General features: G+C 42.1%; 1 protein-coding gene across 8 annotated transcripts; it reads right to left on the bottom strand.

Moving 5' to 3' along the window:
* Positions 1 to 558: 558 nt before the first annotated feature.
* LOC149914302 (annexin A4-like) lies at positions 559 to 20590 on the bottom strand. 8 transcript variants are annotated; one of them, XM_090127031.1, is made up of 5 exons: positions 18653 to 20578; positions 18290 to 18403; positions 17311 to 17367; positions 14235 to 14382; positions 559 to 1637 (listed from the first exon to the last, which is right to left on the bottom strand). In XM_090127031.1, exons 1-5 carry the CDS (start codon positions 18743 to 18745, stop codon positions 1630 to 1632), a joined length of 420 nt encoding a protein of 139 aa, XP_089983157.1. In that variant the 5' UTR covers positions 18746 to 20578; the 3' UTR covers positions 559 to 1629. The 8 variants fall into 8 exon arrangements, 7 of the variants coding, with proteins under 7 accessions (XP_089983157.1, XP_089983153.1, XP_089983156.1 ...); XM_090127027.1 differs by lacking the exon at positions 559 to 1637 and adding an exon at positions 3277 to 6489 and having other exon boundaries at positions 18653 to 20580; XM_090127030.1 differs by lacking the exon at positions 559 to 1637 and adding an exon at positions 3277 to 5044.
* Between the last annotated feature and the right edge of the window lie 435 nt (positions 20591 to 21025).

The following is a 21025-nucleotide window of genomic DNA, read 5'->3' on the forward strand; positions in this document are numbered from 1 at the left end:
ATTCAGGAACAAGAAAATGAAAACATTGAAAGATGTCATCTCTCTGAAATTTAAGACCTCTGAAAGTGAAGGTGTAATTTTCCATGGAGAAGGACAACAAGAGACTATATCACCTTGGAACTCAAGAAAGCCAAACTTTTTCTAAATTTAAATTTAGGTAATTTTTTTTTTTTTTTGGTATGCTTTTGTGTCCTTTTTAACACTTGTTCTGGTTTCAGCTGAAATAAAGATGTCCTGGCTTTTGCTTAGTCATGGGAGCATGTCCATGGCCAAGCCAGGACAGGCCACTTAGTGGGAAAAAGAAGTCACCGCTATACGCATGACTGCAAGGGGAGGGTGGAGCCAGGACAGGTGGCCAGAATTAGGCCAAGGGTTATTCTATAAAATATGACATGCAGAAGGTCATGACTACTACCCTCTGCTGATCTTCCACAGATGGGGAGGAAACTGCATCCCATAGTCTGAGGGGAATGAAGAAAGTCTTCAAGGCCTTGGGACAGTTGGTGAAAGGGTCTGGGGCACAAGTTATTTTCTCTTCCCTCCCTTCGTTTTCAGGTGATGACATGGGATGGAATAGAAGGATCCAGTCCATAAATGCCTGGCTACAAGACTGATGCTATAGGCAGGGCTTTGAGTTCTTTGATCATGGCTGGTTTTATAAGACACCAGACCTGACAGTAATACATGGAAAAGGTTTATTTCACAGTAGCAAAAGGGTTCTGGAACAGGAATTAGCAGGGCTCATCCAAAGACCTGTAAACTAAGTTTGAAGGGGGATGGGGATGTAGAACTGGTTGACTTGGACTGGTGGAGAAGTGCTCTAGTATTGATGAAGGCCAGGACATGGGACAGACACCCCTTGAGGGTTGCTGGGCATTGGTTGGTATGGGGTAAGAACTTGCATTGCTGGCAGGCCACAGGTCAGCAGGGAGTTGTATTTATTGCTGTGGATTGGTCAGTAGGTAGAGAGTAATTGCACTGTGGCTGTATAAAGTATGCATTTATATATTTATAGTTGCATTTCTTCCCATTTTCCTCTTCTTTGTGTATAGTTTTTATCTCAACCTGCAATTCCTGTTTTTTTTTTTTTTTTTTTTTTTCCCAATTCTCTCCCTCATTCCATCTGGGATGGAAAGGGGGAGTCTGGAGAGAGTGAATGGCTGTGTGATGTTTAGCTACGTGACAAGTTAAACCGCAGTTCTCAAAAGAACTTATATCCTTCTTTTTCTTCAGATACGGCAGGCCACATAATTTAATTTTGTGAAAATATTCATCATTCCTTTTATGTTGTTCTTTTTTACTTCCTGTCCTATGTCCCCCCACTTTGTGTGAGATAACATGAAAGTAAAATCAAAATGAAGATCAACAATATATTATTATTAGAAACTTGTTGGAAAGGATTGGTAGGGGATTGGGAGAACTGTATTTGCCTCAGCTATAATTTCATCTTCAGAAACTTGCAAAATTGTTGAGATTGGAAGGACTTCTAGAGGTCATCTCGTCCATCCCCCAGCTCAAGCAGAATCAGCTAGAGCAGGTTGCCCATAAGTACATCCAGAGCTTCAAGTATCCAGAGCTTCAAATATCTTCAAGAGTGGAAATTGTCATTATCTCATTTTAAGAACACAATCAAGTGGCTGTGTGAAAGAAAGATGCTGTTTTTAATGCTAGGGGAATAAGGATCACTCTTAAAAATCTGCAGCAAAAAAAGATTACTGTATGGGAAGCTACAGGCCACATGAGGTTCAGTAACCTTCCTACAAAGAAACAGAGCTTGAAGATAGGCAGGGAGAAGGTCCTGTTTGTTTTTTTTTAAGCTATACTATGAAGCACTGGACCCACTGAAGCTGGTGAAAATTCTCGGAAGGATCAATAACCTTCAGCAAAAAAGCAGTAAAGATCATTTGTAGGAAAATACTGTATTAAGCCATGGCAGTGTGATTTGCTAGAATGTGTTGTCAACTTGCACATCTTTACTGATTTTCAGGCATGCTCCAGGAATGCATTGTCTTCTCATGTATTTAAAACATAGAAGAATACACTGAGTTATTGGGCAGTGCAGCGATTTTTTAAACTTCTTGGTGAATTTGTCATTTGCTGCTTCACTTGAGATATATACTACCTACCTTTCTGGCTTACTTATGTCAGCCAGACTGCAGTGAAATATGACCTCTGATGAGCACAGCTACCCAGGCAAAAGTTTCCAGAAAGCACAGCAGTAAGCTGCAAAACTGTATTTACGTTAACTTTAATTGCCTCCCAGAAAAATTGCAGAATCACAGATGGCCAGGGTTGGAAGGGACCTCAAGGATCATGAATCTCCAACCCCCCTGCCATGTGCACAGCCACCAACCTCCACATTTAATGCTAGACCAGGCTGCCCAGGGCCCCATCCAATCTGGCCTTGAACACCTCCAGGGATGGGGCATCCACAACCTCTCTTGGCAGCTGTTCCAGCACCTCACCACTCTCTCTGTAAAGAACTTCCCCCTGACATCCAACCTAAATCTTCCCTCTCTCAACTTAAACCCATTTTCCCTTGTCCTGCTGTTGTCTACTCTTTCAAAGAAATGACTCCCCTCCAGTTTGTAGGCTCCCTTTAGGTACTGAAAGGCTGCAGTGAGGTCACCCTGCAGCCTTCTTTTCTCCAGACTGAAGAAGCCCAGCTCCCTCAGACTATCTTGGTAGGGAAGGTGCTCCAGTCCCATGATCATCTCTGTGGTCGTCCTCTGGACCCTCTCCATCAGTTCTGTCTTTCTTGTACTGGAGGCTCCAGATCTGGACACAGTACTCCAGATGGGTCCCCACAAGAGCAGAGTGGAGAGGGACAATCACCTCCCTGTCCCTGCTGACCACCCCTTTTCTGATGGAGCCCTGTATACCATTTGCTTTCTGAGCTGCAAGAGCACTGCTGGCTCATGTTAAGTTTATCATCCATCAGGACGCCCAGGTCCTTCTCTGCAGGACTGCTCTCAAGGACTGCTCCTTTTACCTCATCTAGTGAAATGTGTCCCTACCCAGGGTGATACTTAGTAGAATGAAAAGGCTCTCACTGTGAGGGTGCTCAAACGTGGAACAGGTGACAGAGATACAGAGGATCTTCAATCCTCCCCAGATTAACCAGATATAAGTAAGCTTCACTGAATCTAACCTAAAGAACCAACAACCAATGCTTGCAAGTTGTATTCCGTTCAGAGGCTTTCCTCAGAAAACGAGTCAAAGAAGAGAAGCTATGAAGCAGCGGTGAAGGGACAGCTGTCCCAATTACCCCATTAGTCCAGTGGACAGTTCAATGGTACAATTTTCTGCACCTATACAAGGCATAGAAAAAAATGTAAGAAGTACCCAAGCAAAAGGGGTGCGTTGAGATCCTCTGGTACCATGGCAACACTGATGTCACCAAAAACAACACAACTAACTCAGTTTTCTTTAGTTCAGTAACAGTCTGTATGATTGTTTGCAATTTAGTCTTCATAGGAAACAGAATCACCGCTTTTCTCTCTACCTGAAGAGAATGTACACAGGGGTAAAGTGATGGGGGGACAGACACACTTATACATGCATCACTAAGCAAGAGCATCCGTAAATAAAAGCATGCTACATAAATGCCAGCTGTGGCTATACAAATAGAATCATAGAATCACTCAGGTTGGAAAAGACATTCAAGATCACTGAGTCCAACGACCTAACCTTACTACCCTAACAAGCCTCTGCTAAATCATCTATCTGAGCAGCACATCCAAATGGTTTTTAAACACATCCAGGGATGCGATCTTTTAGGTAACAAAGAACTTTTTTATAGCTATAGTTTTATAAAGTTATTCTCTCAAGTTGTTCAATATACTTAGAACCAAAAGGGCAACTATGTACCATGAGAAATAAAGAAAACAAGGAGAGAGAAAACGAAGGAAGAAAGGAAGTAAGAACATGTTTATATTGAAAGAATTAAAAATCCACTACTTCAAGTTTCTGAAAAAGAAAAATAGAGATGTTACCATGCAAGGAATTAAGCAATAATTCTTTTTCCAGCAACCAATACAGAAATATGAAGTTCTGTTCGGAAAAATAAATGCTGAAAACAATTAATAATGTAAAAAAAATATTTATTTTCAGAACTTGCTAATTACATACATTCTTCTAAAAGTTTGAGGTTCCTTTATTAAAATAATTTTCTAATCTAGAAGTTATATAAGCACTTATGTGAAAAGGAAAGATTTATAGATTTCTCATGCAAAGGCTGCTCTGAAAGCAATGCCTTCTATTTTATTTTGTTGGCCCATGATATCAGAGGTAGATATCATAGTATAACAGTAGAGATTGAACGTTCCCACCAATATCCCACTAGATTTTGTTGCCATGATGGCAGCATAGTGGCAGTCTGTGAAAATTATATCTGACACAGAAGTGCACATGAAACAAAGATATAACTGAATTCCTCCATGTGGAAAAAACAGCATCCATTGACATTCTTCAATACTTGATGAACATTCACAGAGATTTAACGGTCAGTGTTAGCATAGTGTGTTAGGTGGTGTGTTTCAGCAGTGGTGACAGTAATAGTGGATCAAATCTGCTGCTCCAGGCTTTTTTTTTTTTTTTTTTTAAACAATACGCGCAGCATACAAGCCCTTCTTCAATCACCACCAAAAATGCATAGCTAGTCATGGTGACTACATTGAAAAATAATCTTCTGTAGCTTAGAACTTATTCTATTTAAATGGAAACTATATTATATAAGATTATGATGATACAATTTGATAAATGGGAAGCATTACTTTCAGAGCAAAGAAAATTTTTAAGGGAATGTATTTAAATCTTATTTAATTTATTGTGACGTTCTAAAAGATAAACAAAGTCCAAGTGTCCCATAAAAAAAAAAATTAGTATTTCTAAATCAATTTTTCTGAAGGAGGGCCACAAAGATGATCAGAGGGATGGAACACGTCCCCTGTGAGGACAGGCTAAGGGAGTTGGGCTTGTTCAGCCTGGAGAAAAGAAGGCTGCAGGGTGACCTCTTAGCAGCATTCCGGTACCTAAAGAGAGTCTACAAAGAGGAGGGGAGTCAACTCTTTGAAAGGGTAGATAATGGCAGGACGAGGGGAAATGGTTTGAAGTTGAGGGAGGGAAGATTTAAGTTGGATGTCAGGGGGAAGTTCTTTACAGAGAGAGTGGTGAGGTGTTGGAACAGCTGCCTAGAGGGGTTGTGGATGCCCCATCTCTGAATGTGTTCAAGGCCAGATTTTATGAGGCCCTGGGTAGCCCGGTCTAGCATTAAATGGGGAGGTTGGTGGCCCTGCATGTGCAGGGAGGTTGGCGATCCACAATCCTTGAGGTCCCTTCCAACCCTGGCCATTCAGTGATTCTGTTATAACATCTGTACATTCATTGATTATACAGTATTCCATCAAAAAACCTTAAAAAATCTTTTAAAAATGAACTAGCAATACATACTCTTCTAAAGGAAATGCTGAATGATTTAAAAAAGTGTTCAAGTGTAATTGAAAAATGTTTGAGTATGCAACTGAACATTTTGGTGGGATATGTATGCATGTAAAATAGATCTTTTTTAAATCTGACTTTGATTATGCATCCACTGATGCATAACAAATGTACTTGTATGGGATACACATTGCTGTTGCAGATCACAAACCTGTGGTGCCTGAGAATATCCACCAGTAACTTCACTACAGCTAGACATTTAAAAATAATGGACTGCTCAATTTGCTGTGGTTTCAAGAAGTTGATACAAAAATAAAACATTTTTTGTATCAGACTAAATATATGTTAAAAGAATGAAAAATATATGTTAAATTTTAATATTTCATTTAAAAATTGTACCATTCTTAGGTGCCGAGTTGATGACAGGGCCTGCTGGGCTGCTGTGTGTGTCTGGGGTGCCCTGTGCTGGACAGCCAGAACCAAAATAGACCCATACCTATTACTGTTAACCACTAGAGATAAGAAATTAGCTGAAGTCTGTTCTCACTTACTTTCATACCAGAATAACAAACACTTGCAAAGAAACAATCACAACTATTTCTTCCTGGGGAGTAGGTAAACAACCCACACTTTAAATACTTATAAAAAAAAAAAAAAAGTTATTTTTGATCCTAAATCTGCAAAACTCTACTGTTTGAGGAGTACCATGGAGCAAATGAGGAAAATCACCACTTTTTATGATCTTCAAGATAAGAAGTCCCCTCTATGTGAAAACAAATAAGAAAAATAAAATTAAAAAAAAAAAAACATGCTAGAGAGTACATTAGAAAAGAATTAAGCTTTCAAACAGAGCATGTTTTCAAAGAGATCTTCAAATGCTTTCACAGTTCATTTCCCTCACTCTCCATTGTTTTAATACAAGTACTGAGACATGCACCTGTAATATCAGAAAAAGTAAATACCAAGCTATGCTTGCAGATGTTGAACTGTGACTATGCTGGCTGAAGATCAATTACATAGAAATTGTAGAAATATCCAGAATAAAAATATCTAAAGAGAAACAGAGAAAAAGAGGGTTGGATGCTTCGGATAACTCTTAAGTGTTCTATTCACTGTCACAAACAAAGCTACTAAGTTTACAGTGACTGCTGATAATTTTCTCACATCTGTGATTCTTTTTTTCTCCAAAATGAAAAACAATTTTAATTACAATGATTTAATACAGTTGCTACAAATATGAGAACATGATTAGACAAAACATATGCTTCAAAATGTTTCTTCCTATCTATCATTTAATATTTTTATGCAGTTCCATCACTTCTATGGTCATAGAAGTCCATCTTTTCATTAAGACAGTTTAGTGAACATTATTATTATGAGTAATAAAATATTATGAGAGGTTGGCAAAGAACCATTTACATGGATTATGAGACCACATAAGTATCTTCACAATTTAGGTGGAAAAAAAAGTGTAAAAGAATAAATATGTATTCATATGTTTACATACATATGGACATATAGTTCATTCAGCATAGGGAGTTCCAGTGGCCATCAAGACACTTCATCAGTTTTTTGATCGTGAAGGTTTGTTTGTTTGTGAGCATAGGCTGATGAAACAAAATGTCCAGTATATCTATCTAGTGGCACTGGACAAAAGAAAATTGGTTAGGTTCCACACAAGTTAAATAGTGGCTTTCTTATCTACTTTAAATATTCCCTGTGATATTTTGATGTAATATATAGTTTTGGAGAGAATGGAGTTTCTGTGAAGTACATATGGCAACCATAGGAGAGAGTGATGGAGATATGAATAGTTGGTAGCAATAGCATGACAATGGCAAAGGAAATTACAAGTATCACAGAAATTTTTCTAATGATGAATACAGCTGATGAATGTGGAATTAATAGTGAAGAGGAACAATGGTTTCACTTAAAGTCACTACAGGCAAATAGGATTAACTTGTCAAAATCTGTTCAAGCTCTAATTTTTAGCACTTCAATATTTTCAAAACAGTTATTGTAAATATTCCTTTCAAATGCTTATGGCTTAAGCCTTAACAGCATCTCCAAGTCTAATTTTTTTTTCTCTTGTAAATATTCACATGACCAAGATTTTGTTCACTGTACTATCTAAGGAGTAAATAATCTCCATAAAAAAATGTTCATTTCTTCATAAAATGATAAGGTCTGACTTGTTTATTTTTCTTCTTTTCTCTCCTTCCTTAAAAAGAAATCAGTCATACATCAGAATACTCTAACAGTAACATTTGACATAGCAAGATAGAACTAGTCCATGAGCAAAGGTATCAGTGACTCCATTCCACTCATGCCATAAGATTTCAGCACCCAGAAGTCCTCAGAAGATTATCTTAAAAAGTGCTGTCAAAGACTGTTCAATAGGAATGCTACTGTTTTTTTTGTTGTTGTTTGTTTGTTTGTTTGTTTGTTTTGTATGCATTAATCTGCTGCAGTATTGTGATTGAAGGAACTATTCGTATGGCAATGATTCTGCAGGAGCTTATTATGAACTTCAAAAATCAGTGATAAAATACAATATATATTGTAGTTGTCATAGGCTCCAGATGCCTTGAATTTGCTGATTGTCTAAAAAATTCATAAATGGGAACATGACGAGAGACATCTATCTATCATGTCTCTTTACTCTCTGTCTCAAAAAGAGCTTGAATATAAATATTCCATCAGCTTTGCATTAATGAATTCAGTGGATACTTTGCCTTCTGTAACATTACTTTCTTTCCTATGACTTGCTTTTTGATAAATTTTTCCTATGGCTTGCTTTCTGATAAATTATGTCACTGCAAATGTAAAGATCCTTTCTCCTCTTTTGAGTGTATTAAATATATTATATGTACCTGAAACTCTACAAAGGGGATGGGGAGCAAAATGCCTCCTATACTGTCAGAAAAGAGCAAGTCTGACACTGCCTTATGACACTAAATATGGACAAGTCTCTGGAGCTGGACAACATGTATCTCAGAGTCCTGAACTAACTGACTGATGTGGTTGCCAAGCTACTCTAAATCATTTCTGAATATTCATGGCTGTCAGGTGAAGGTCCTGGCAAGTGGAAAAAGGAATCATCACTCCCATTTTTAATAAAGGGAGAAAGGAAAATCTGGGAGACTATCGACCAGTGAGCCTTACCTGTGCCAGGGAAGATCACAGAGCAGAACCTCCATGAATCTACTCTAAGGCATGTGCAAGAAAGGGGAGGGGGGTGATTCAAGAATGCCAACACAGCTTCATCAAGGATAGACTATGCCTGACCATAGAAGTGCTCAGGTTGGAAAAGACCTCAGAGACCATCAAGTCCAACCACAACCTAACCAAACTTACCCTAATTCTAACAACCCTCTGCTAAATAATGTCTCTGAGCACAGTAAACAAATGGTTTTTAAACACATTCAGGAAAGGTGACTCAACCCTGCCTCTGGGGAGCCTATTCCAGTGCTTAACAACCCTTTCTGTAAAGAAGCTTTTCCTGATATCCAGCTTAAACTTACTCTGGCACAACTTGAGACCATTTTCCGTCATCCTGTCACCAGTGAGAAGAAACCAACCCTGCACTTGCTGTAAGCACCTGTCAGGTACTGGAAGAGAGTAATAAGGTCTCTCTTCAGACTCCTTTTCCCCAGACTAAACAGCCCAATTCCTTCAGTCGCTCCTCATACGGCATATTTTCCAAGCCCTTCACAAGCCTTGCAGCCCTTCTTTGGACCTGCTCGCACCCCATGTCCTTTCTGTATTGAGGTGCCCAAAACTGAACACAGTACTCGAGGTGAGGCCTCACCAGTGCTGAGTACAGGGGCCAAATTACTTCCCTAGTCCTGCTCACCACACCATTCCTGATCCAAGCCAGGATGCCACTGGCCTTCTTGGCCACCTGGGCACACTGCTGGCTCGTATTCAGCTGACTGTCCATCAATATACCAGGGTCCCTTTCTGACAGGCAACTTTTCAGCCACTTCTTCCCAAGCCTATAGGGTTGCCTGGGGTTGTTGTGACCAAAATGCAGGACCTGACACTTGACACTATTGAATCTCACACGGTTCACCTTGGCCCATCAATCCAGTCTATCCAGGACCTTCTGTAGCACCTTTCTCCCCTCTGGCAGATCAACACTCCCTCTCAATTTGGTGTAGACTGCAAACTTACTGAGGGTGCACTCAATCCCCTCATCAAGATTGTTAATAAAGATGTTAAATAGAAGCGGCCCCTGTACTGAACCCTGGGGGACACTGCTCATGACCAGCCGCCAACTACATTCAACTCCATTGATCACAATTCTTTGGGCTTGGCCATCCAGCCAGTGTTTCACCCAGCAGAGCATACATCTATTCAAGCTATGGGCAGCCACCTTCTCCATGAGAATGTTGTGAGGGACAGTGTCAAAGTCTTTACTGAAGTCCGGGTAGATCACATCGACAGCCTTACCTTCATCCACTAAATGGCTCACCTTGTCATAGAATGAAATCAGGTTTGCCAAACATGATCTACCATTTGTAAACCCATACTTACTAGGCCTGATCCCTTGGTTGACTTTTAATTGGTCCATTATGTCTCCTGAGATTATCTGTTCCATAATCTTCCCTGGTACTGAGGCGAGACTGATAGACCTGGAGCTACCAGGATCATCTTTCCGTCCTTTTTGAAGATGGGTGTCACATTTGCCAGTCTCCAGTCCACTGTGACGTCCCCGGTTAGCCAGGACTGCTGAAGGATGATGAAGAGTGGCTTGGAAACCACATCCACTAACTCCTTCAGCACTCTAGATGCAATCCATCTGACTCCATGGACTTTTGAGCATTCAGCTTCTGGAGCAAGTCCAAAACCATCTCATCATGGATTATGCAGGGCCTATTCTGTTCCCCATCCCTATCTACCAGTGCAGGAGGCTGTGTTCCCAGGGAGTAACAAGTCTTACTATTAAAGACTGAGGCAAAGAAAGCACTTAATACCTCAGCTTTATCCTGATCCTTGGTCACCATGTTGCCCTCGGTGTCCAACAAGTCATGGAGGTTCTCTCTAGCCCTCCTCTTGCTGTTGATATATTTATAGAAATATTTATTGTTGTCTTTTATCTTAATGACCAAGCTCAGTTCTAACTGGGCTTTGGTTTTTCTAATTTTCTCTCTGCACAGCTTCACTACATATCTGTAATCGCCTGGAACAGCTTGAAAAGCGGGCTCATGTAAAATCAAATGAGATTCATCAAACCAAAATGTAAGGTGTTGCCACTTGGGTTGGAGCAATCTCAGATATGTGAACAGACTGGGAGAAGTACTCAATGAGAGCAGCTCTGTCAAGTAGAACTTGGGGGTCCTAGTGGATAAAGAGCTGGATGTGAGCCAGCATTGTGCACTTGCAATTTGGAAGGCCAACAGTATACTGGACTGCCTCAAAAGAAGGGCAGCCAACTGGGTAACAGGAAGAAGTTGTCCCCCTCAGTTCTGTTTTTGTGAAGTCACACCTGAAATACTGTGCCCAGGTCTTAGGCCCTGAAGACAATAAAGATGTGGAGCTGTTGGAATCAGTCCAGAGGGCAGCCACAAAGATGATCAGAGGGCTGGAGCACCTCTCCCGTGAGGTTCAGGAAGTTGGGCTTGTTTATACTGGAGAGGAGGATTGTTTTTCTGGGGAGACCTCATTGTGACCTTCCAATACTTCAGAGGAGTTTATGAACTGGCAGAAAACCAACTTTTTTCATGGTCTATTAGTGAGAACGGGCAAGAATGGTTTTAAATTAAAAGAAAGGAGATTTAGGTTAGATGATAGGAGGAAATTTTTTATTCACTGTGGTAAAGGACTGGAAAAGGTTGCCCAGAGAAGATGCAGATGCTTTTTCCCTAGAGGCATTCAGTGCCAGTCTGGATCAGGCCCTGGGCAACCTGATCTAGTGGTTGATAACTATGTTCATGTGAGGGCATTGGAACTACATGATATCTAAAATCCCTTCCAACATAAGTCATTCTATGATTTTAAAATGAAAGCTACAACTCCCGTTGACTACAGTATATTTTTTTTTAATGTTAAATATTTTGTTTGCTTCTCTTCCCACACAGTTAAAATCTTTTCTAAATTTGACATCAGCACTTATTCACAGAGAGAAATGTAAAGAACATTTTCAATCTTACTGTAGAGGGAGCCTTTAATTTATTTATTTATTTATTTATTTATTTTTGTGACTTCCAAGAGATCTATTAGAAAGTAACGTCACAGATCTCATCTGCAGTTTCAAACATAGAAAAATCTCAAAGCAAGAAGGCAAGCAAATAATTAAATGAATAAGAGCACCTTGAAAGGAAATATTTTGTAATTTTACAAACTTCTCTAGGGAATAGATGTCATCTCTAATTCTCTTTTAAAGTTGAACCTTTTTCTTAATTCACATTGCTGTGTAAGGAAGAATGTGGTTTCCATTTCTGACACACAAAAAATAATGTGTATTTTATCAGCATACTCAAGAAAAATAAGAACAAATCAATATGGCAATTAATGACCACGTATTTCAATATGTGGTTTAATGAGAGTTCTTAATACTCTGAGACTAATAACCAGATTGCTGTATTGTGCAATGAAATATTTTTTTAAGCACTAAGTTTATGACTTTCCAATTAAACCTTTACTATGAGAAAATGTGCAAGTTCTACATCTGAAATATGTTCTCAAATATTCTCTAAATAAAAGACTGCATTCAATATAAACCTACAAACTTGAAGAAAAATATATGATTGTAAGGTATTAAGCAACCTTTTGCTTTAGGTAATGTTTCAAAAAATTTTCACAAATTGGATTAGATGCCCATGTTTTAATCAGGCTTAAAAAATTGCTACTTATCTATACAGTCAGTTTCTTCACTGACAGCAGGATTAATCTGCAAATCTCACTGGTTAATGACAATGCTTCAATATACAATACTAATTATAGGGCTAAAAACTTTGCTCCTGCTGAATTCCGTATCTATGGAACAATGTAACTTTACATAAGTTGCTCCAAATAATGCATTTGAAAACAAGTTTGGAACTCTCAAACATTATTCTGTTTTTCCAAGAAGTCATAAGACAGTGAACTTTTCTTCTCAACTGCGCTGCTGCTGTCTACTGGTTTCAGCATACTGACTCAAGGACAGCCTGATTCCTGCTTCTAAAATCTACACAGTATTTTAGGAGAGGTTTTTTTTGTTTCTTTGTTTTGTTTGTTTGGGAGGAGAAAGAAAAAAAAAGTTCCTATAGACATATAAATGTAAAACATTAATATTAATGTCATTAACAAAATACTGAAATAACTTATAATACTAGCAGTTCAATGCTTCTCTTCGAGGAAAACAAAAGGTTAGGTTTCTTACTTCAGTTGTCTGTGAAGACAAATTTTATCAGTATTTTTTTAGTTGATTCATTATTTCCTTGATAGATGTGTTTTATTTTTCTCCAGAAATATGCAGTCTTTCAAGCAGACAACTTTTCATCCAGTGACAGAAATAATTTTGTTAGCCAACTATGCTTTTCCTCACATTTAGTTTCAGACTCCAAATTCATCTTGTAACGTGCTTACAGTGCATAAGATATCAATTTAATTAAAAAAAAAAAAAGGAAACAAAACAAAAACCTAAAACCTTTTGCTTGTAAATATTTTTGGCTAAAAAAAAAAAAAAACAAAAAACAAAAAAACCTACAACTTAAAAATATTTTCTTTTTTTTGTTGTTGTTTAAAAAAGTGTTGGATTAAAAAAAAAAAAAAGTTGGTTTCTGTCTCCATATACTTGAATTTGTATAGTAGATATACTTAAATGTAAAAAAATGTAATCATGATGTGAAATCAACCATGTTATAGTGTTGGCTACACTTAAAACAGCATATAAAATATTTTAGTAGAGTGAAAGCACATAGCCAAGTCAAAGCAACAGAAATCACAAGATATTTTTGCTAGTTAATTAACATAATTGCTAGTTACCATGACAAAGTGTTTCAATAGGTCTTAAATCACTTGATGTCAATGGAAGAGTCTTCAAGATAGGTGCTTCTTAACTTGTTCTAACATTTTTTATTTTTTTTTTTTTTAAGATAAATCTCAAGTATTTATTTCCCCTAAAACATCTACAAGAATACTGTACTAAATTTGCATAGAAATAGGACATCAGACATTTACAGTTTGCAGGCATGTGGACTTCACGTAAGCACCCACAGGATCAAATTCAAGGAATGGTATTTAGAAACTACACTTGCTTTTCTTAAAACTTGATCTGTTGTGCTCTTAACCACTTGCACCATTGCTCATCTCGTTTTTTTTTTTTTAGAAGAGATTCTAAAGTTATACTCAAATATTAAAGGAAAAATCTCCGAAAAACATGTCATATTTAGACAAGGTGAGCTTCTTCAATTGAATTTTTACTTGTTTTATTTTTATCTTTGTCATCAGGCAATGAATTATGTCTTGTTTCCCTCTCAAGACCCAGCATGAAATGTATCTGAATGCTATCTTTTCCTCAACTGGTCTATTCAAGTCTTCTGCAAAAACAATTTTGAAGATCAAAAGTAGTGATTTCAAAGCACTCTTACTAATTCTAATGCTGTATTTCCTATAGAAGAGCTAACTAGAAACTCAGAATAAAGGATACAGTAAATATTAAATTAAGCTCCAGTTATTACAATTAGTAATCCTGGAATATCTTCATGCATTTTAGCAAAAAGCACTTGAGATTCAGATTTAATCTGAAATTCAAAGACAGTTTCTATTTAGATTTTTTTTTTTTAAAGGAATATAATGGAAAAACTTACAGTAGGAGCAGCCGTAGACCTCAATTCTTAACCCAATTTGGCCTTCTCCATTCCAATCTAAAGGAACTATACGTACATAGCGAGCAATGACTGGGTGTTGCAAATCATGTCGGACCACACTATCAGAGTCTGTGTTTCCAGGAAATGCCTAAGGGAAAGAATAAGAAAATTATTTTATTATTTCTATCTCATACACTGTAAAGATTCTGTTATGAAGGAAAATTTTAGGTAGTGAAGACCTCCGAGTGACTAGTTAGCACTTAAGTTTAGTTAAAATGTTTTCTTTGATACTGAGCAAATGAACAGTGGTTTTAAAAAGTTTTGTAGTGCTCACAACACAAACACTGTAGCACTGGAACCTCGTGCTTTCTCCACAATAGATACAGTAAATTCAGATAAGAGCTGCTGCTAGATACGAAAGTATTTTGCATCACTGATCCATTGCTCAGTTACTAAAACATTTATAAAGATGTCCAAAAGGGTTGTTCTGTGACAAGATACCCATCCTCTAACAGATTACAAACAGCAGTCACTGTCTTGTAAACAGAAACACTGATATATCCTATTTCCTACAGCAGACCCTCCAATTTCTCAAATTTCCAGGAATACAAAGATCTTTCTTTATTTTTTATGTACTACCTTCTGGAAAATGAGCACACAGTTTCTCTCCTAACCATAGTTACCTCCCACAGCAAAATCAGCTCTTTTTTGACTTTGGAAGTCAAAAAAGTACAAAACACAGTACTCTGTCATGGTTTTATAATTTTGTTATCGGTATTCCACACCAAACATCATGTAAAGCACGGGTAATTAAAGAGTTAATACTCCAGTTCCGTGGACTGACAACTTTCTGGATGCCTGGTTCTCAGAAGAAAGGAAGAACTACACATCCCAGGGGACTTCATGTTCAGAGAGGAGGATAAGCCATGGGAGGGAGTCATGGGATCTTGCTCTCTGGCTCTCTTGCTCACTGCCTAGCAGTGTGTGGGTCTGCTCCCCAACCGTGTGCCTTCAGTTCAAAGTAGGCCTTTTAGTTTCGGACACTCTCTCTCTCTTATTTGATTTATTAGCCTCAATTTCAATTATATTATATTATATTGTGTTATCTTGCATTCCGATATCATGTTTAGTAAAATTAAGTTTTCCTCCTTAGATTGTTGCTGCTGTTCTGGTTTCTGGGCCCAGCTCCCATCTCCCTTCCCTTCCCCCTTTTCCGTCCTGTTTTTGGGCCAGGGGGCCTATGGGCTTGCTGCCCCCTGTCGAGGGCACACGTTGATCTAGATAACTCCGTGACAGACTCTCAAGTAAAATTTAAAAATGACTGAAGTAAATTCAGTGCTTCTTTTGTAATTTTGTACCTCTTGGTAAAAGATTTCATAGTACTCTGCTTAAAAGTAAATGATATCTATCTGTTAACATAACAGATTTTATTGTCTTTTCATCTCATGCACAAACCATTTGTTTTCTAATGGTAAATGTTAAAGATTGCCATTTAGTTATTTTCAGCATTTTCAGAGAAACATCATAAGTCTTCATGAGTAATTTTCAATAAAACGAGTATCTTGGAGCAGTAAACAAAGAAAGGTGATCTTTGCCACACAAATAAACCCATATAGAATCCTATAATACATTCAAGTACTGGAAATAAAAAGAAATGAAGAAACAACTAGGCTGTAAATGTATCTACTGCAAAATATAGTCATCAAAATTTTGTAAAGCCAAAAATTTAGGTTGACACTTTGCATATAGATACAGCACTAGATATTTCAGATGAGTATCCATCTTGTATACTGCACAGTAGATCTAGGTGTAGGTAAAGATTCACAGAACCCTTTCCTTGATGAGCTAAAAAAAAATAATGCATGTAATATTTTTTATAAGGTTGGTTGTTTGTTTGTACTGCTGCAATTATTGTGCTAAATAATGATGAAGACACTCGTGGCTTCATAGTAAAACTTGTTAGGTACAAAAATTAATGCCTGTGAAGCACTTCCATATTTGAGTGCTAAGCATTTATGAGAAATACAATAGTTCTGTATTCTGAGCTGAATAGCAGACAGACAACAACAAAAAGCACAGGCCGAACAAGAACTAAACAATCTATCGAATAACTGCCTACCATCTCAGATTTAATGCTGTTATGTCCTTGTTAGCAATGCCTCTGTACCATCAAAAACTATGGCAGAAAGTCACAGAGGTTCAAAGGACCGCTTTGCAACAAGCTCCTCGTATACTGCATGAACATTCTTTCATCCCTGCAGCACTCTCAGCTAAATCAGGATCGCCCCACAGAAATAATTCATTTTCACTGCTAACAGTCTTGCGAATTGGCCTACCACAGCTAGTACCATTTTCAAGACCTGCTGCTTTGTGCTGCCAATCAAGTTTCTTAGCTCCTCTCCCCCCTGCCCCAATGGCAGTCACACTTCATGATCTCTGCTTTCCATGCTGGAGCTGCAGCCAGTTGGACTTCGGTTTCTCAAGTCCCTTTCAGTCTCAGGAGGGAATAAAACAGCCAGAATGGAATGGATGCAATGCGGCTCTCTCTAGGACACCTGCTGCCTCAGAAGAGTTCACATCTACTGGACAGCTACAGAGCTCCTACAAAAGCATCACACACAAACAAGGAAGGAAAGAAAAACCCAGGACACTGTGCAGGGGTCCTACCTCTCACTAGGTGATACCTGTTCCGTGTACAGAGGATGGACATAAACTGCACCTCATCTGTTCCCCACTTCTTCTCCCCCGCTTCGTACAGGCACTTCAAGACATTAGGGGTGACAAAGTAAGGCTCATGGAGAAGACTGGGCGTACAGGAGATCTTAAATCCCTTGCAGCTAGAGCACTGCTGGCGCGTACTTGTCTAGATCACGGATATTTTCCAACAAGCACCTACCAGGCACGGCAACCCACAGCCAAAATCTCATTGCCCCTGCCAAGTAGCCAGCCTGTCGAGAGACCTCTCGTTAGAGACTTGCAAACAAGGCTAAAAGCATTATTTCCATTTCACAGGCTGGCTTCTCTTCACCATGCATCACCTGCTCAAGAATAGATTGGGAAGCACATTACTACGCACCTGAGCATCTTGCTGAGCATGGGCATCATCCACATACATTCCTTCATCTCTGTTTCCCTGCAAAGACACAAGGATAGAAGACTCAGTTCACCAGAGCATCTACTGGAAGCAACTCCTGAGAATTCCCCACTCATGAAAAGCTGCTGGGGATGGATAATGGAGTCCTTCAAAGGGAACACTAGCTTACAAATGAAATGCAGCTCAGATGTACTTTGGGCTTCCTTCTGAAACGAGCAGCAACCCACTTCACTGGGACATTTAAAGAAGAGCCCACAGCACTCATGCACACCCAGAGTCAGAGTTCCCTCCCCGGAGAGGCTGGGTTTGAGGAGCAGGTCATGGGACACACAGGGTGAGAAAAAGCCAGCCTGGAGCTCCTCACCACTGAGTGCAGAGCTGTGCCCACAGCTCTGAACATTCACCCCCTTCTCCCCTCAGCTTGGCTCACCGTTGCGAGGGACACGAGGACCCTTCGAAACATGGGAGATGTGTCAGATACGATGCCATCCTCAAGGGAGCAGCCATATTCCAGCAAGAACACACACACAGCACCCGTTAGGAGCAGGGCCACCACCTGGGTGCTGCCCACAACATTTGCCAGCTGTAACCTAGCTAAGTACAGAACTGTGCCCAGGGCTCCCAGCAGCACTGCAGCACTCCAGCCATCATCATTAGTGCTACAGCCTCCAATTAAGAAGCGCAGACAGAAGGAAACTGACAAGAGAGCCTTTCGCACTCCTTACGAAGCTTGTAGTTCTCATTAATGCGACAAATCTCTCCATTGGTGCGAGAAGCCAGAATTTCCATTGGGCAACCTTCATCTGCTCCTGCTCCCTAGGGAATCACCAAGGCAAGACTTAAGATACCAGCACCTGCTTGTGACGTGCAACCAGGTTTCTTTAAGAGAGAGAAGACATGCATAACAAAGCAGTAAGTCCTTGGCCAGAACTTAAGCAATACAAAAGGAAGATTTCCAAACCTTCACAGCCCTCCTTAGTTCGTGCACATCATACATGGTGGTGGGAGTCATCACCCCAATGATCACCCTCTCAAAATTCCCACTCAGCTCCGACTTCAAGTCATCAATCAAATCCTAGAAGGCAAAGAGGAGAAAGGAGTTGGCAGAAGGGACGGCCTTTGAGGACAGAGGAACTGAGCTGTTCAGCACTCCTCTTCAGGCTCCAACCCTCCTTGCATCAACAACTGCTCTGAACTGAACAAGAACAAAACAACCTTGGTCAGGTGAAGTCTCTGCCGACCTTTCTCTTGTAGAGATTGGGTCGTTTTTCACTTTGCACCCAAGTGACACAACCACGTTCATGCATCTCTGCAGACCACCCACCCTGCCAGTAGTGCTCTTAGAGGTGATCAGAACTTGCTGACGCTGGGAAATATTTAGTTTGGTCAAGACGTCAGTGATGGCATCTTCATCCATGCCTGCAAGAAACAAATGGAAGCTAGTCAGGATGCTTGCACAAGGATCAGAAGTGCCCTCTGGTCTTGTGCCACCTCCAGTCCCTCACACAGCCGGCTCTCAACAGCTCCAGGACTACATCGATGCACACAAAGCTGCCAGGACCCAGGCCACCAGAGCAGCTGCATTTTGGGACACGAAGGGCAGTTCTGTTTCCACTTTCCAACAATTTTTAGGGCAGTTGTGCAGCAGAGCAGTGCAAGCAGCTATGCTTCCCTCTATCAAACCACCAGAGCAGCCATTCGCAGTGCTGGGGAAAAAATAAAAGTTGACCATGGAGGGAGATCAACTTAGCAAAGCCCTTCATGGCCTTCCTGAGAGCCTGCGCTTCTTGCTCAGCGCTGAAACTTGAGACCCCCTCGATTGTTGCCTAAGGCCACAAGAAAAGGATTTAGCAAAGGCAGACCGACGCACGCAGAGTTGAACTGGAAAAAAAAAAGAAGACAAACATAAAAGATGTGAACACAGAGATAGTAAAACTCCACCCACACAACTGATGCTTCTCTCTCACTTCTGTCTCACACGGCAGCCTGTTCTAGTGGGACTTCCCAAGCATATCAGAAAGAAGCCACGGGGGCACAACTGCATGGAGAACATATCTCCATGCTGCTGCCCACGGAGTACCTGGTTTCCAGTGAAACAAAAGCTGGACCACCCGGCATCTGTGTTCAGGCCCACCAGGCCTTCTTCCTAGCAGTTCTCCACGTCAATCATAAAGCAATGCGCTCCCATCATAGCCCTAGTCCTGACTTCTCTTGTAGCAGGTAAGGACCAGTATTCTGCACCATTCCTTTTGCTCTGCTCGGCACTGGGGAGGCTGCAGCTGGAGAACAGCGTCCAGCTCTGGGCTCCCAGTACAGGAGACAGCTGGACATGCTGGAAAGAGTCCAACGCAGGGCTACCAAGATGGTGAAGGGACTGGAACACCTCTGCCATGACAAGAGGCTGAGAGAGAGGGGGCTGCTCAGCCTGGAGAAGGGGAGCTCAGGGGGATCCCACCCACGGCTGTAGAAGTTCTGCACAGAAGTTTGTCCTGATATCCAACCTAAACTTACCCCATGCCTGTGTGTCCTGCGGAACCCCACAGATGTGACAGTGGGCTGCTTCTCAAAGGAAACCAGTGCTCGGCGTCGGGAGCGGTGGAGGAAGCAGCTGATCCTGCCAATAACGCTGCCATCGCGCGTCCCTCCCCGGGACTCCCACACCTTCCTCTCCCCAGCCCGGCTCGGCTCCTCGCAGGCTGCAGACACTGCTGAGGCACTCGCGCTCCAGGCCGTCATCTTCTTCCCGTGCCGCCGGACCGCTCTCTGCAGCGCTGCGCTGAGCTCCTGCTGCTGCACCAGAACCGCAGCTCCCGTGCTGACGGACGGCGGAGCTTCGTGCCGGCACCCACAGCACGCGGCCCCCGGGCTGCTGGCGGCACGGCAGGATGCTCCCGTCCCCGCCTCCCTCCCACCGCCCCTCGGCTCCGGCATCCTCCCGTTATCCGCCTGAGGAAACGAAGGCCCCGCACAGGGCTCTGGACGGGCTGACCGACGGCTGATGCCAACGGAACGACGTTCAACACCGCCACGCGCCGGTCCCGCACTTCGGTCACGACGACCCGAGGCATCTCTGCAGGCCGGGGGCAGAGCGGCTGGAAGGCCGCGCGGAGGAAAAGGATCCGGGGGCGCGGGCCCCGGGGCCCCGGAAGCGGAGCGGGCGCGCGGAGCGGGGCAGCGCCGCGGGCAGCCGGGCCGGGGCCACGCGGGACGCGCGCGATGATGACGCAATGACGGCGCGACCGCGGGCGCAAACGACCCCGCCGGGAGCGCCCGCCCCGTTCCGCGGGCCGACCAATAGGAGAGCGGGAGAGGCGGGGCCGAGCGCGGGCTCTCCGCCAATGGCGGCCGCGGGATTCCGTGCCGGGAAAGCGGCGCTCCGCCGCCCCGCGTCCCCGCCGCCGCCCGCCCCGCGCCTCGGGGCCCCGTCCGTCCCGCGTCAGAACGGAGCCGTCCTCCGGAGTCGGCGTCGCGGCGGGGCGCCGCCGGCTGAGAACCGGCGGCTGACTGCGAGCGGCGGGACGCCCGGTGTCCGGGAGCGGCTCCTGGCCGAGCCGGGCAGCCCCGAAAGAGAGGGACCGACCCCGCCGATCGAGACGCGTCGGAGCCCGGCAGAGTCGGGCGGCCGCCTTCGGTTCCGGCTCGGCTCGGCTCGAACGGTCAGCAGCGCCGTGCTGAGCCGCTGCCCCGCAGGCGGAGG

This window comes from Phasianus colchicus, chromosome 30, assembly GCF_987193195.1.
Source record: "Phasianus colchicus chromosome 30, bPhaCol1.hap1.1, whole genome shotgun sequence".
Classification (NCBI taxonomy): Eukaryota; Metazoa; Chordata; class Aves; order Galliformes; family Phasianidae; genus Phasianus; species Phasianus colchicus.